The sequence below is a fragment of the Zeus faber genome, assembly GCF_960531495.2.
Source record: "Zeus faber genome assembly, chromosome: 10".
NCBI lineage: Eukaryota > Metazoa > Chordata > Actinopteri > Zeiformes > Zeidae > Zeus > Zeus faber.
The window spans coordinates 15,227,308-15,239,807 of NC_137199.1; the positions used below are offsets into that span (position 1 = coordinate 15,227,308).

Here is a 12,500-nt window from a genome sequence, read left to right on the forward strand (position 1 = left end):
AAGATGTTAATACCATGAGAGAATGTACCATGATGACTGTTTTTTGTTTTTTTTAATCATAGTTTCACTGTTTACCAAACTATAGTATAGACAGTAGTGGAAGTCTGGACTGAATCATATCCATCAGACCTTCTCCGATCGGGCTCCCAGAAACAAAATCTCATCAAACGGGGTCTGCGGTCGAATGCGTCTCAAATTGAGGATCATCGCTACGAAAACGCTTGAGAATCAGCGGTTTCAAAGCGCTTCGCAGGCACCGCCGCTGATCAGACACACTGACATTATATGATATTACTCTTTTCTGGGGTTTTAAATCTGAAGCAATCTGACTGTATTGTGTGAAGTAACAGTGGACTTTCTGACCAATTTTCTCAAATTCTCATTTGATTCACTGTGTGTGTGTGTGTGTGTGTGTGTGTGTGTGTGTGTGTGTGTGTGTGTGTGTGTGTGTGTGTGTGTGTGCATGCGCGCGTGTGTGTGCATGGGCGTGCGCGCGTCTGCCCCAGAGTCTTCTTGAGAGCCATTAACACTTACGCAGACACCATGAACCGCAAGTTTCTGAACAACAATGACTTTGAAGTGCAGGTCAGTGTAATTCCGCCGTATTGAAATTCAAATCACCGCCACCTCCCGCTGACGTGGTCCACCGGCGCCTGCGGCACCTATTATTTGGAGATTTCGTAATAATTATGGATTATGATTTTCATTCTCATTTCCTCTTCCTCCTCCTAGCTGTGGAACAACTACTTCCACTTGGCGGTGGCCTTTATCACCCAGGAGTCTCTGCAGCTTCAGCATTTCTCGCACACAAAGAGGAACAAGATCCTTTCCAAGTGAGAGGAGGGCCGTGGGATCGCTGCGTGTTTAGCTCGCTTTAGCCTCTAATAAAAACTCGTAATGATCTTTAATCTGTTATTGCCTGATCATTAAAGTCACGGCGGCTGTTTACCCACCCGCCGCACCATTAACACCGCTACACCTTAAACCCGGGGATAATACGACCCCATAGCGTCAGTGGAATTAATTTTGCCGCAAATGAGTTTGCTGTGAGTTCTTTCTTTTCCCCCCATCGGGCCGTTTGGTTTCAGAGAGTGGCTTTTAATGGGATTGATTTTTACCGCGCTTCTTTAACAACGGCTCCAAAGCGTCCCAGGGTCTGTCTTTCTGCAGATACAAGCTCTCGCTTGTCTCTTGCTTGTCGCTTTCAGTCTTTTGCCGCTTTGTCTTTCTTTTGCCTGACTATCTCTCTCTCTCTCTCTCTCTCTCTCTCTCTCTCTCTCTCTCTCTCTCTCTCGTAGGTATGGAGACATGAGGATGCTGATTGGTTTTGCCATATGGGACATGTGGTACAAGCTCGGTATGCATCGTTTATGATAGGCCCTACTCGATGTGTACATGTTTTTCCTAAACAACGCTTTCCATTATTATTTTTTCTGTACTACTTTTCATCTGTTGCGGTATGCTCTGTCCATCCAGAAAGGGAAACAAAAGCCACTGGAGCGGGGGCACTGGCTCCAAACACGATTACACCAGGGTGACCACATTTTCAACCCCCAAACCGGGCGGAGACGGGGTTTGCGCATTGCAGAACAGAGACGCGCGGGAGGGGGGAACGAAGCTTTTGTGATGGGGTTAGGTAATGCGCGGGACAGAACATGATAAACGAAAGCGCTGAAAATAAGTATAATATTTTTATTATTATTTTAATTGTGGTGAAAATGTGGACAATTTGGGAAGTGAATGTTAAAAACCGGAGCGTTTTAGTGATATTTTAGTTATAAGTATAAAGTTCCAGATATTTGTCGGGACTCGGGACACACGGCTTGAAACCGGGACGATGCTGGCCCCGGACAAACCGGGATGTGTGGTCACCGTAAATTATACACATATCAATATTGATAAGTAATTAGATTGAATAAACTGCTAATCAATGATAAAGTGTCCTGAAATTAAATGAACGTGACTAGTGTGTGTGTGTGTGTGTGTGTGTGTGTGTGTGTGTGTGTGTGTGTGTGTGTGTGTGTGTGTGTGTGTGTGTGTGTGTGTGTGTGTGTGTGTGTGTGTGTCTGGCAGGCGCCCATAAGATCTGCTTCATCCCCGGCATGGTGGGTCCCATCCTGGAGATGACTCTGATCCCGGAGGAGGAGCTGCGTCGAGCCACCATCCCCATCTTCTTCGACATGATCACCTGCGAGCACACACACTGCGGAAACTTCCACAAGGTCGGGGGCACGCATACACACATACACGCGCATGTTGACTTTGCTTGTCTGGAATCACCACAGACTTCCCTTGTGTCCTCATTGGCTTTTTCTCTCTCTGTCCTTTTCTCTTGTCCATCGCAGTTTGAGGATGAGATCATTCTGAAGCTGGACCACGAGGTGGAGGGAGGCGGAGGGGATGAGCAGTACATGAAGCTGCTGGAAACCATGTAAGAACCCGCGGAGAATCTGCATCCCCCCCCCCCGAAGGCTCTGCCCGTCACGGGGCATCCTCAGCTCCATGCGAAGGTTTAAAGAGAAATTCAACCGCGACCCCACGTTCGACTCATTCGCCAAATCGAGGCACGGCTGTTTTAAGTACAACGAGGGTGTTGCCGCGCTGGTAAGCCACAGCAGATCCTGGAGGTGACTGGGTTGTGGTCAGTTTCTTGGGGATAATGTGCAGCCATTCGGTAATTATTGCCAAAAATATTTTGGGATAATGACTGGCTAGCTTATTATTGTACAGGGCTACTGAGTAAGTATGTATATTAACACATTGGCATGGGATATTGATTTGAAATGATTTTATAACCTTTAATAACTCACAGACATGTGACCAAGCCCCCCTTTTATCCAAGTCACATAAGTCCCTAGTCATTTTTCCTTGGTCAAGTCACTTTTTTTTCCCAAGATACTGCAGTCTTACCCAGTGGCTTCTAGGGTCTAGTAATCAGAAGATTGCCGATTCGATCCCCGGGTCCCCCTGGCAAGAACTGTAGCATGCTAAAGTGTCCTTGAGCAAGACACTTAACCTCGATGAGCCTTGCATGAATAAGTTATACATTGCTTTAGGCAAAAGCATCTGCTAAATGATGCAACGTAATCTCAAATCTTCCGTTCCAAGTTTCTATGTTGCGTCACAAGATGGCGCCACCAGCTAGTCTCCAAGTGGAGAAATGGTTTCCCTTGGAAATGTTCATTTTTAACAGATCGGCGGTCATTGAAATAACTGACCACAGAGCCACATGCAAAAAAGTAAATTAAAATTAGTTTTGCTGGGCATCCCGTGTCTTATCATCTGTGACCCTCCGATCGAGCTTTGACTGATGCTCTTTCCTCTCGCTCTCTGCAGCCTGCTGGAGTGCGCCGCGGAGAAGCCCGGCCTGAGTTCCCAGGTCGAGCACTTTGTCGCTCTGGTGAAGGGACTCCTGGTCCGCCTCCTCGACTACCGCACCGTGAGGAGCGACGACAGCCGCAACAACCGCATGAGCTGCACCGTCAATCTCCTGGTAGGTCCCGAAATACAGTGCCTGACGGAGGGAGCCCTCCACATCCAGCTTGGGGGGAGGGGGCGGATGTACAAAAGCCATTCCAACACGTTGCTGGATTCCAGGGTCTCATGAATCAATGTCACATATCGAGGCTTAAATAATAACTTTATAATAAAGACTTTATTTTTTTTGCACTTAAAAACAGGTTTCAAAGTGCACAACAGATATAAAAAAGACACAGATAAAAGACAATTGTGTAGTATATTATAAAATATATTATATACTGTATTTACATCATATTATACTGTACATATAATATAAATATAACAAATACATAAAAAAAAAAAAAAGAAAATAAAATGCAGCCGGTTTAGAAATTCTTGAGAGTAGTGAGAAACATAAAGTAAACATTTTAAACCACTAGAGAGGTAGAGTAGAGTAGAAATAGAAGATTAGGTAGAGTGAATTAACAGTACAGATTGTGTCGAGTAGTGGTGGAGTAGACTCCCTTATCCCTCTCTTCCGCAGACACAACACATTATTTCCTCATAACGGCGATTCCTGGGAAGGCAGTTGTCTGGAACCCGCCATCAGCTCTCTGGGAAATCATCGTAATCATATCAACCCAGAAACAATTAATTTGTCAAGATGAAAAAAACCTTTTGACAACGACTTTCAAAGACGGGTCTGAAAGGAAATGAGCAATTAAGAGACGTTGGCAGAACAAGTCATCGAGTACAAAGGAGAGGCCTGGATGCTGTCCTCCTCCAAACTGTACGTCGAGGACGTGAATCGCCAAATTGCGTCTGGGGTTGTTTTTTTTTTTTTTATTATTATTTTTTTTTTTTATCTGGTTCCCTTGCTCGGCGTTGCGTCAGCCATCTGTTGCGTATCCCCCTCCTCTAATGTCACCTCCTCATCTCCTCGCCGTATTCTGCCGCACGTAAGTCTCGCTTCCGGCGGCTGGTCCCGTCTCGCCGCCAAATCAAATCCCACGACTCAGACGCAAAAACCCTCGTCCTCCCTCTGTTACCTCTCAGTGCGTACCCCCGCCCTCACTTCTCCGTTTTTGAAGTCGTTTTTGAAAGGTTTGGAGACTTGGATGATTCTTCTGACGCACGTCGGGGTTGTTCAGCCCGTGGTGTTGTTCGGGATTCTGTTTCATTCGCTCGGCGGACCCGGGATCCCCACCGCCGACGAGAGGCATTAGCATGCCTCCTGTTCCCCGCCCCCGAGGCGAGGCCGACCGACCTGTGCACGCACGCACGCACGCAAACACACACCACGCACAAGTAGACACCGCAATCCGGTTTGCCCTCCCATCCACCCTCCTCCTTTGTTTTATGTACAGTACATGTAGCTCCAAGTCTGGAGGAATCTGTCAGCATTAACATATAATAATAACAATAATAATGATGAGTCATTGAGAATATTATTGCGTGTGGTATTTGTAATTAATTTTAACAAGTTTCGCTCCGACTCTTCCAGAGTGCCCATGAGCAATTACGCTAACCTTCAAGTAGTTTGAATTAATGAAATAGAGAATAGAGAGAAACTTTGTTTTCATGTAAAATGCTTTAAATACAACTGACTAATGTTGTGTTGGTCATTTGCAAAGATAAAACAAAATCACTGAATATGTATTGTCATCATTCAGTGCTTTGAAGTAATTATTCTTACGTGTGTGTGTGTGTGTGTGTGTGTGTGTGTGTGTGTTTGTGTGTGTGTGTGTGTGTGTGTGTGTGTGTGTGTGTGTGTGTGTGTGTGTGTGTGTGTGTGGGTGGTCGGGTGGGTGGGTGGGTGTTTGTAATGCTGCTGATGGGAGGAGGGGTTACACCGGGTCGTTCCACTCCCCTGTTCTCTTGAGATGTCATTAAACTTCATTAAACTGCAAATCTGTGCTGCTTTACTAATACATGCGTAAGCACACACGCACACACACACGCGCACGCACACACACACACACACACACACACACACACACTCACAGTCTCATACACACACACACACACATGCCACATGCCCACACACATGCACACACAAATGCGTGTTATTACAATGTGAGTTACTTTCTCACTCTTCTCACTGCAGAACTTCTACAAGGACATCAATCGTGAAGAGATGTACATCAGGTACTTGAGTATTGATTCTGTATATGTTATAAAGCTCTAACATGAGGCTGTTGATACTATTTAATGCATATTGTGTAGGTGTGTGCGTGCGTGTGCGTGTGTGTGTGTGTGTGCGTGAGTGTGTGCATGTGTGTGTGTGTGTGTGTGTGTGCGCGCGTGTCTGTGTGCGTGTGTGAGTTTGTGTGTGCGTATGTGTGTCTGTGCGTATGTGTGTGCGTGTGTGTGGGCATGTGTGTGTGTGTGTGTGTGTACGTGTGTGTGTGTGTTCGTGTGTGTGTGCGTGTGTGTGGGCATGTGTGTGTGTGTGTGTGTGTGTGTGTGTATGCGTGTGAGTGTGTGAGTACATGCATGCACGACTCCATAATCTGACAAGGGATTATATAAGTCCTGCTGAATTAATGTCAAATTCCACCGGATCAGCCCTTGGTCTGGACTGCTACACGTGCACGCCTCGCAGGGCGCGTGAGGGAGGGGAGGTGGAGGAGGGGGTTGGTGAGGGAGTCAGAGGTTGGGGGGACAGAGAGCGAGAGAGAGAAAATGGGGGTGGGGGGTGGGGGGGGGTTGGGCGATCAGAAGGTGCATATAGAACATATAATGGTGAAGTTTAACTTCTAATCATTTTGCCGCAGGGGGAGCTCTTGAAGGACCTCTGTGGGGTGCCCGGACCCCACATTGAGAACCACCGCAGTAGATGGTGTGATCACATTTGTAAAGGAACGTTGATATCATGACCGGGATTGATGTGTTTCATTAGAGAACAGTAGTAAATATAGTACTGTATATGTTCTAAGGGGGATGGAGGGAGGGAGCCGATAAAAAGTGTTGATTAGATTACAGTCAGAGGGGGTTTGGAAAACAACAGAAGTGGGTGGAGGAGAAGAATCGTGGGGTGGGGGTGTGTGGGATGATGAGAAAGGAGATGAAAAAAGCCATACCCTGAACGATTGTTTGTTCAAAACAAATAAAATAAAACTCCTTTCAGGCTGTCAAAAGCACTTGTTTGGCAGCGAATAAGTTAGTGTCAGGATAATAAACAGAGAGCGAGAAAAAAATGGAGATTGAGGGATGGTGGAACCAGGGGAGGTGGAGAAATAATGACTCAACTTTCGAGTGTTTTTCCCTCTTATTCGCACGTCCGTAACCGACCGTGTCGCCGACCATTGACACACACACTGCGGGGACGGAGACATAGGGACATTTTATTTGTCTCTTTATGTGCCATTGGATAGACAGGAAATGAATTCATCCCGGGATAAGGATGCGTATTTATTCATAGAAATAACTACCAGCTTTATAATGGGTGGAGCAGGATCTGCAAAGAAAGTTGCCGTATTGCTTAAAAGAAACGTTTTTCTGTTACACAGAGAGACGATGGAAGGTACAAAGGGTCAGAGCAATAAACAGAAACGGGGTGAAGAGTGGAGAAGTGGAAAGGTGGTGCTCCCATCCCCAGACGGATGCATCAAGCAGAGAGACTTTGATGAGCCGTCAACCGTGCTACAGTGCTGTGTGTGCGTGTGTGTGTGTGTGTGTGTGTGTGTGTGTGTGTGTGTGTGTGAGGGAATAGATGTGTGTTAGGTAGACTATGTTGCCTTTTACGACACACCGCGTAGCAATTGGATAGGTTGCTGTTCAGCAGTGACACCTGGTGGCGAAATCTGTTGAATGCACGCGCACAGACGTCAAATTCAGTTGATTTCATGATATGAAATAAAATTCTACCTTTTTTTTTTTTTTTTTTTACAATTATTTAGGAGGGTGATGCACATAGAAATACAAGATCAATTCAAATGGATTGATAAATAAGACCCATGTGCGTATTTATCTGTGTGTCTGTGTGTGTGTGCGTGTGGGTGTGAAGATACCTTTACAAACTGAGGGACCTTCACCTGGATGGAGAAAACTACACGGAAGCCGCGTACACCCTGCTGCTTCACTCTCGCCTACTCAAGGTAGGAGACACACACACACACACACACACACACACACACACACAATTAGATTCTTCTTGTCTGTCTACGTTGAACTAGGAAGATCTATTTTTGTTTTTTATCGGATGATGAATGCTTCTCGTGGTTACTGGCCTCCATCTTGTGAAGTTCCGAGGTTGCTTTATGACACAGCCTCTCAGCGGCGTGTGCTGTTATGGAGACCTTTGCGTTTGACCTTACTCATCTCATTTTCACGAGGCCATTCTGCATCAGAGAGCGGTATAGGCGAATATTCATCTCGACAAGGGTGACTCAGGGGGGAGCGCGGCTCGCCCAGTAATCGGAGGGGGTCCCGGTTCGATCCCTGACGGCTCGTTTGCCGTTGCCGTCCATTGTCTTGCCTTCATCGCCGGGGCGTCATTTACTTGGGAAGAGTTGAACTCAATTGAAACGTTTTTAATAGGCTCCGCTCAGCCTCGGTGTCAGACTTATCAATCCCGGTTCATGCTAATGAAACGGGCCACAGGGACACGCACACAGCATGTCATATTAATTCTCCACATTATCCTAATTTGCCGCCTTGGAATTAGATACCTTATTAGAGGGCCCGGCCTTAATTATTCTCTGAAAATCCCTTTTTGTTTCATTTGCGGCATTAAGCGTGTTCGAGCACGGGGAATGAAGATTCCCAATTATTTGTCTGCTTCGGCAATTGGCGACTGAATTCCGGTGACGGTGATGTGATATCCCCCGTGTGTTTTGTCTCCTGGATCATTCTTTTTGTCATTTCTGTGACGTGAAGTCCAATCCCCGTCAGGGATGACTGGCGCCTTTGTTCGGGGCTTGAATCCTTCAGGGCAGGATGAATTCTGCTCTGACATGATCTGAACTCAGCAGTCAAATGCCAACGAGTCATAGCATATTCACCCTGCATCCTAACCCATATCTATGTGAAATTCGGAGCCCTTTTGGGACTCTTATGTCATTGAGTACTCTATGAAAGTGACTTGGTTTTACAACGGGGTCCTCAAACGTCGTACCTTTCTAGTGGCAAAGTGGCCGAAACGGACAACTCTCAATCCGGTCATTTCCTTCCCTCCCAGCCTGAAACCCGCCACGGATCAACACGTCTCCATTTAATCCTTTTGCCTCTCCTTCTCTCTCTCTCTCTCTCTCTCTCTCTCTCTCTCTCTCTCTCTCTCTCTCTCCGCTCGGCGCCAGTGGTCGGACGATCCGTGCACCCCCCAGTTCGAGTTCCACAGCTCCCAAACCCAGCGGCAGCTCAAGGAGACGCTCTACGACACCATCATCGAGTACTTCGACAAGGGCAAGGTCAGCATCCCGGCGCGGCTCAGAGGAGACGTCGGGCCCCAGGAGATATTTTTACCGCCTGTTTGTGGAGGAGGCGGTCGCATACAGCGTGTCACGGCGGTGCCATTCTGTTCATTTATAGCTCACTTGGAGGCGACTACACACTGTGCTCCCATTGAGTATAACGTGCTGCTTATTCGAAGTCAACTCAACTACACATGAAAAGGCCATTTTCAATTTGTATTTCCCTCGAGTTGTTTATATTTTCCAACAAAAACGTCCCATCTCTCCCTATGTGGAATTGCAAAAAGGAAATTAGTGAAGCCAAGATGCAGTTTTCATCATTAAAGTTGCCGCAGATATTTGCATTTGGTATAGAGAAGGTTCCTTCCTGCATACGCTAATGTCTGTGTGCGTGTGTGTGTGTGTGTGTGTGTGTGTGTGTGTGTGTGTGTGTGTGCGTGTGTGTGTGTGTGTGCGCGCGCGAGCGTGTGTGTAGATGTGGGAGGAGGCCATCACTCTGTGTAAAGAACTTGCTGAGCAGTACGAGAACGAGATCTTTGACTACGAGTTGCTGAGCAAGAGGCTGGTGAGTTGCAAGCTCCTTAGAATAAAAAAAAAAAAGGGAAAAAATAAACCTTTAAATGACTCTTCGCAAGGTTTTCAGAGGCCGATATAATTCCACCAATACTACCTTCTGACCTTGTTTAGCTTTGACTAGATTTCATCCTCCCTTCAGAATTTCACTGAAGGAACGCCGTCAGCAAAGTGGCATCATTTGTATTGCATTGAATTCCAAGTGACTGTAATAGACCCAACAGCGGCGTTTTCAGCTAAATCGCGGTTATCATCGCAACCACCGTACAAAAGATTTGCCTCATATAATGCGGTGTAGGGGTGGTGGGGTTTAAGCAGCCACAGCTGTCTCGGCTCTAGGTAAGTGGGCCCCGGGATCGGAGGTGGCTGAACGCCTGTTGGGGCAGGTAAATCACCCATCCTCACACACACACACACACACACACACACACACACTGGAAGAGCCTCTGTCATGACATGTGTCCATCTGCTCCGGGCTCGTTGCATCTTGCCCCACTACAACAAACTGGTGTGTTTGCAACATCTCTGCCTGTGTCTGTGTTGGCTGCATTGCACGACAAGACCCAGAATTCTTTAGGAGGGTCACGTTCTTTTCTCCCAAGTTAACATTCTTCTGATCAACAGCTGCGCGAGCCGGATCGGTGTATTCTTTAGCGGGAATGGCTCACCCCGCCACAGCATATAGAGGCGCACGTGCATAACACTAATACATCGAATGGCTGTTTCTGATAAAGTGCCAGCGAAACAACCATCAAATATGAGGGGTTTTTTTTTAACAATTACATCTCTCAGATTACCACTTTAACTTCCAGGCCGCGGGTCGCTAAGAGGAGAAAATGCTTGAAAATGCAGCGTTTCGGCTTCAGAAATTACCACAACTTGTGCTTCCTTCGCGGCAGCCATCATCGCACTCCCTGTGACTGCTCCTTGCTTTGTCCTCTCTTTCTCCGGCTTTCCTCCTTTGTCTCTTTTGTTTTTAACACCGCATCACGGTGTGATTCTCCCCATATGCTTATCTCAACTTCGGCTCCACAAGCTCTCTCTCTCTCTCTCTCTCTCTCTCTCTCTCTCCTTCATTCCAGCCCTCCTTCCTCCCCGCAGGGGGCACGTGCGCCGCTTCCCGTGCAGGGGTACCAATGTCTCTCGTTCTCTTTTTTCTTTATTTTGTTCTCCGCGCGCCTTGGAAGCCGTTGTCTCAGCCGATGCCGAACTGAAGCGCTTGCGCAGACGACAGGCTTTGACCTCGGATGCTGAGCGCTTTATCCGTCACCGCATCTACTGTACCGCCTTCAAAGAGCCTTCTGCTGAGGGTGACGCTCACTGGTGCTGAAAACCTCCCGTCATGCATCTCTTGTCTTTCTATCTCTCTCTCCCCCCTCCACCCTCTCTCTCTCTCTTTCTCTCTCTCTCTCTCCCTCCCTCCCCCCTCTCTCTTTCTCGCTCTCTCTCTCCCTCCCCCCTCTCTCTGTCTGTCTCCCCCCCTCCACCCTCTCTTTCTCTCTCTCTCTCCCCCCCCCTCTCTCTCTCCCACCCCCCTCTCTCTCTCCCCCCCTCCCTCTCTGTCTCTCCCTCCCCCTCCCCCTCTCTCTTTCTCTCTCTCTCTCTCTCTCTCTCTCTCTACCTCCCCCCTCTCTCTCTTTCTCTCTCTCTCTCTCTCTCTCTCTCTCTCTCTCTCTTTCTCGCTCTCTCTCTCTCTCTCTGCAGGAGAAGCAGGCGAGGTTCTACGAAAACATCATGAAGATCTTGAGGCCCAAGCCGGACTACTTTGCGGTGGGATACTACGGACAAGGCTTCCCTCAGTTCCTCCGGGTCCGTACATAAATGTCTCCTCGACAGGATCAATCTGAAATCACAGCTTTAATTCTGCGTTTTTTTTCTCCCACTTTTCTACAAAATTCAGATCGACTGGTGGAATTCATTTCTGTTACTGTGCGTGTGACGGGATTAATTACACCGCAAGGAGCGAATTATATATCTCTCTAATTACTGTAGATAAACAAATACAGCCCTGCGGCTATTTACACAGCGCAGCACCACGGTTGCTTGTGTAGTAAACAGCGGTACAAATACAGAGCATTATTGAACAATAAACCACACATAAATCCGCCACAGCCTCCGAAACCCCATCCTCGACTACAACCACGCAATGAGATGAGATAAGATAAAACGACTCTTTATAAATCCCAATTAATACCACCCTCAATGTCCTGCTCCCCGTTCCTACACACAGACCTCCATTGCACTGAGAAGTGAATCTTTTAATCTGCTTTTTGTCATAAACCTCTTGAACACAATTGATAATGAGTTTGACCACATTTTGTTATATCCTATTACTTAATGCGTTGGATGTTTGTGTGTTCCAGTGAAATGTGGGTGTTATCACATAATAAAGGTCAAATGTAGTACATTTTGGGATGTTATTACCAAAATTTATACTATTACTTAATATGTATTTTATTATATGTTATGTTTATTATATGATGTATATTATTATTTATTGTGTTATTACATAATATTATAATATTATAATATTATGTAATATTATATGTAATATTATGTAATAACATTTTCTCTTACCAAATTACCAAATTACCCAATTCAGCATTATTACATAATATGTAATAACACGGAATTTGTTCATAACATCCCAAAATGTACACAATATTATTGTGTTGATACAAATCTCACCCAGGAAAGATGGTGGTAGGTAATGTAAAATGGCCTGCATGGCCATTCCTATATTGAAAACTATTTATATCAAGTTTGAGTATCGGAGTTTGTCTCTTTTGTTGGCGGAGCATTTTTCGTGTTGCTCTCAGAACATCGAAATCCATTCTTTCACTAATGGAATTGGACGCCGGCGCTCCGTCCTGAGCCAAAAGCAACACGAGCCAGAGTGAGCGATTCCTTCGGTGAAAACATAACTAAACTGTGACCGCAGTGCTTTTTTTCTCTCCCCTCTCTGCGCGTCCAGAATAAGGTGTTCATCCACCGGGGGAAGGAGTACGAGCGCAGGGAGGACTTCCAGAACCAGCTGATGAGCCAGTTCCCCAG

General features: G+C 46.5%; 1 protein-coding gene across 1 annotated transcript in view; it reads left to right on the top strand.

Annotated features, from left to right (window-relative positions):
- The window catches only part of dock2 (dedicator of cytokinesis 2), a gene marked incomplete at its 3' end in the record, with an annotated part of 124,793 nt that overhangs the window by 101,582 nt on the left and 10,711 nt on the right, over positions 1-12,500 (top strand). Inside the window, 12 exon segments of the mRNA XM_080008022.1 lie at positions 507-585; positions 733-833; positions 1,299-1,357; positions 2,074-2,222; positions 2,346-2,431; positions 3,337-3,493; positions 5,567-5,607; positions 7,469-7,559; positions 8,760-8,870; positions 9,349-9,438; positions 11,151-11,255; positions 12,421-12,500. The exon segment at positions 12,421-12,500 is cut by the window's right edge and continues 62 nt beyond it. Of these exon segments, the coding sequence (XP_079864148.1) occupies positions 507-585; positions 733-833; positions 1,299-1,357; positions 2,074-2,222; positions 2,346-2,431; positions 3,337-3,493; positions 5,567-5,607; positions 7,469-7,559; positions 8,760-8,870; positions 9,349-9,438; positions 11,151-11,255; positions 12,421-12,500 (1,149 nt within the window).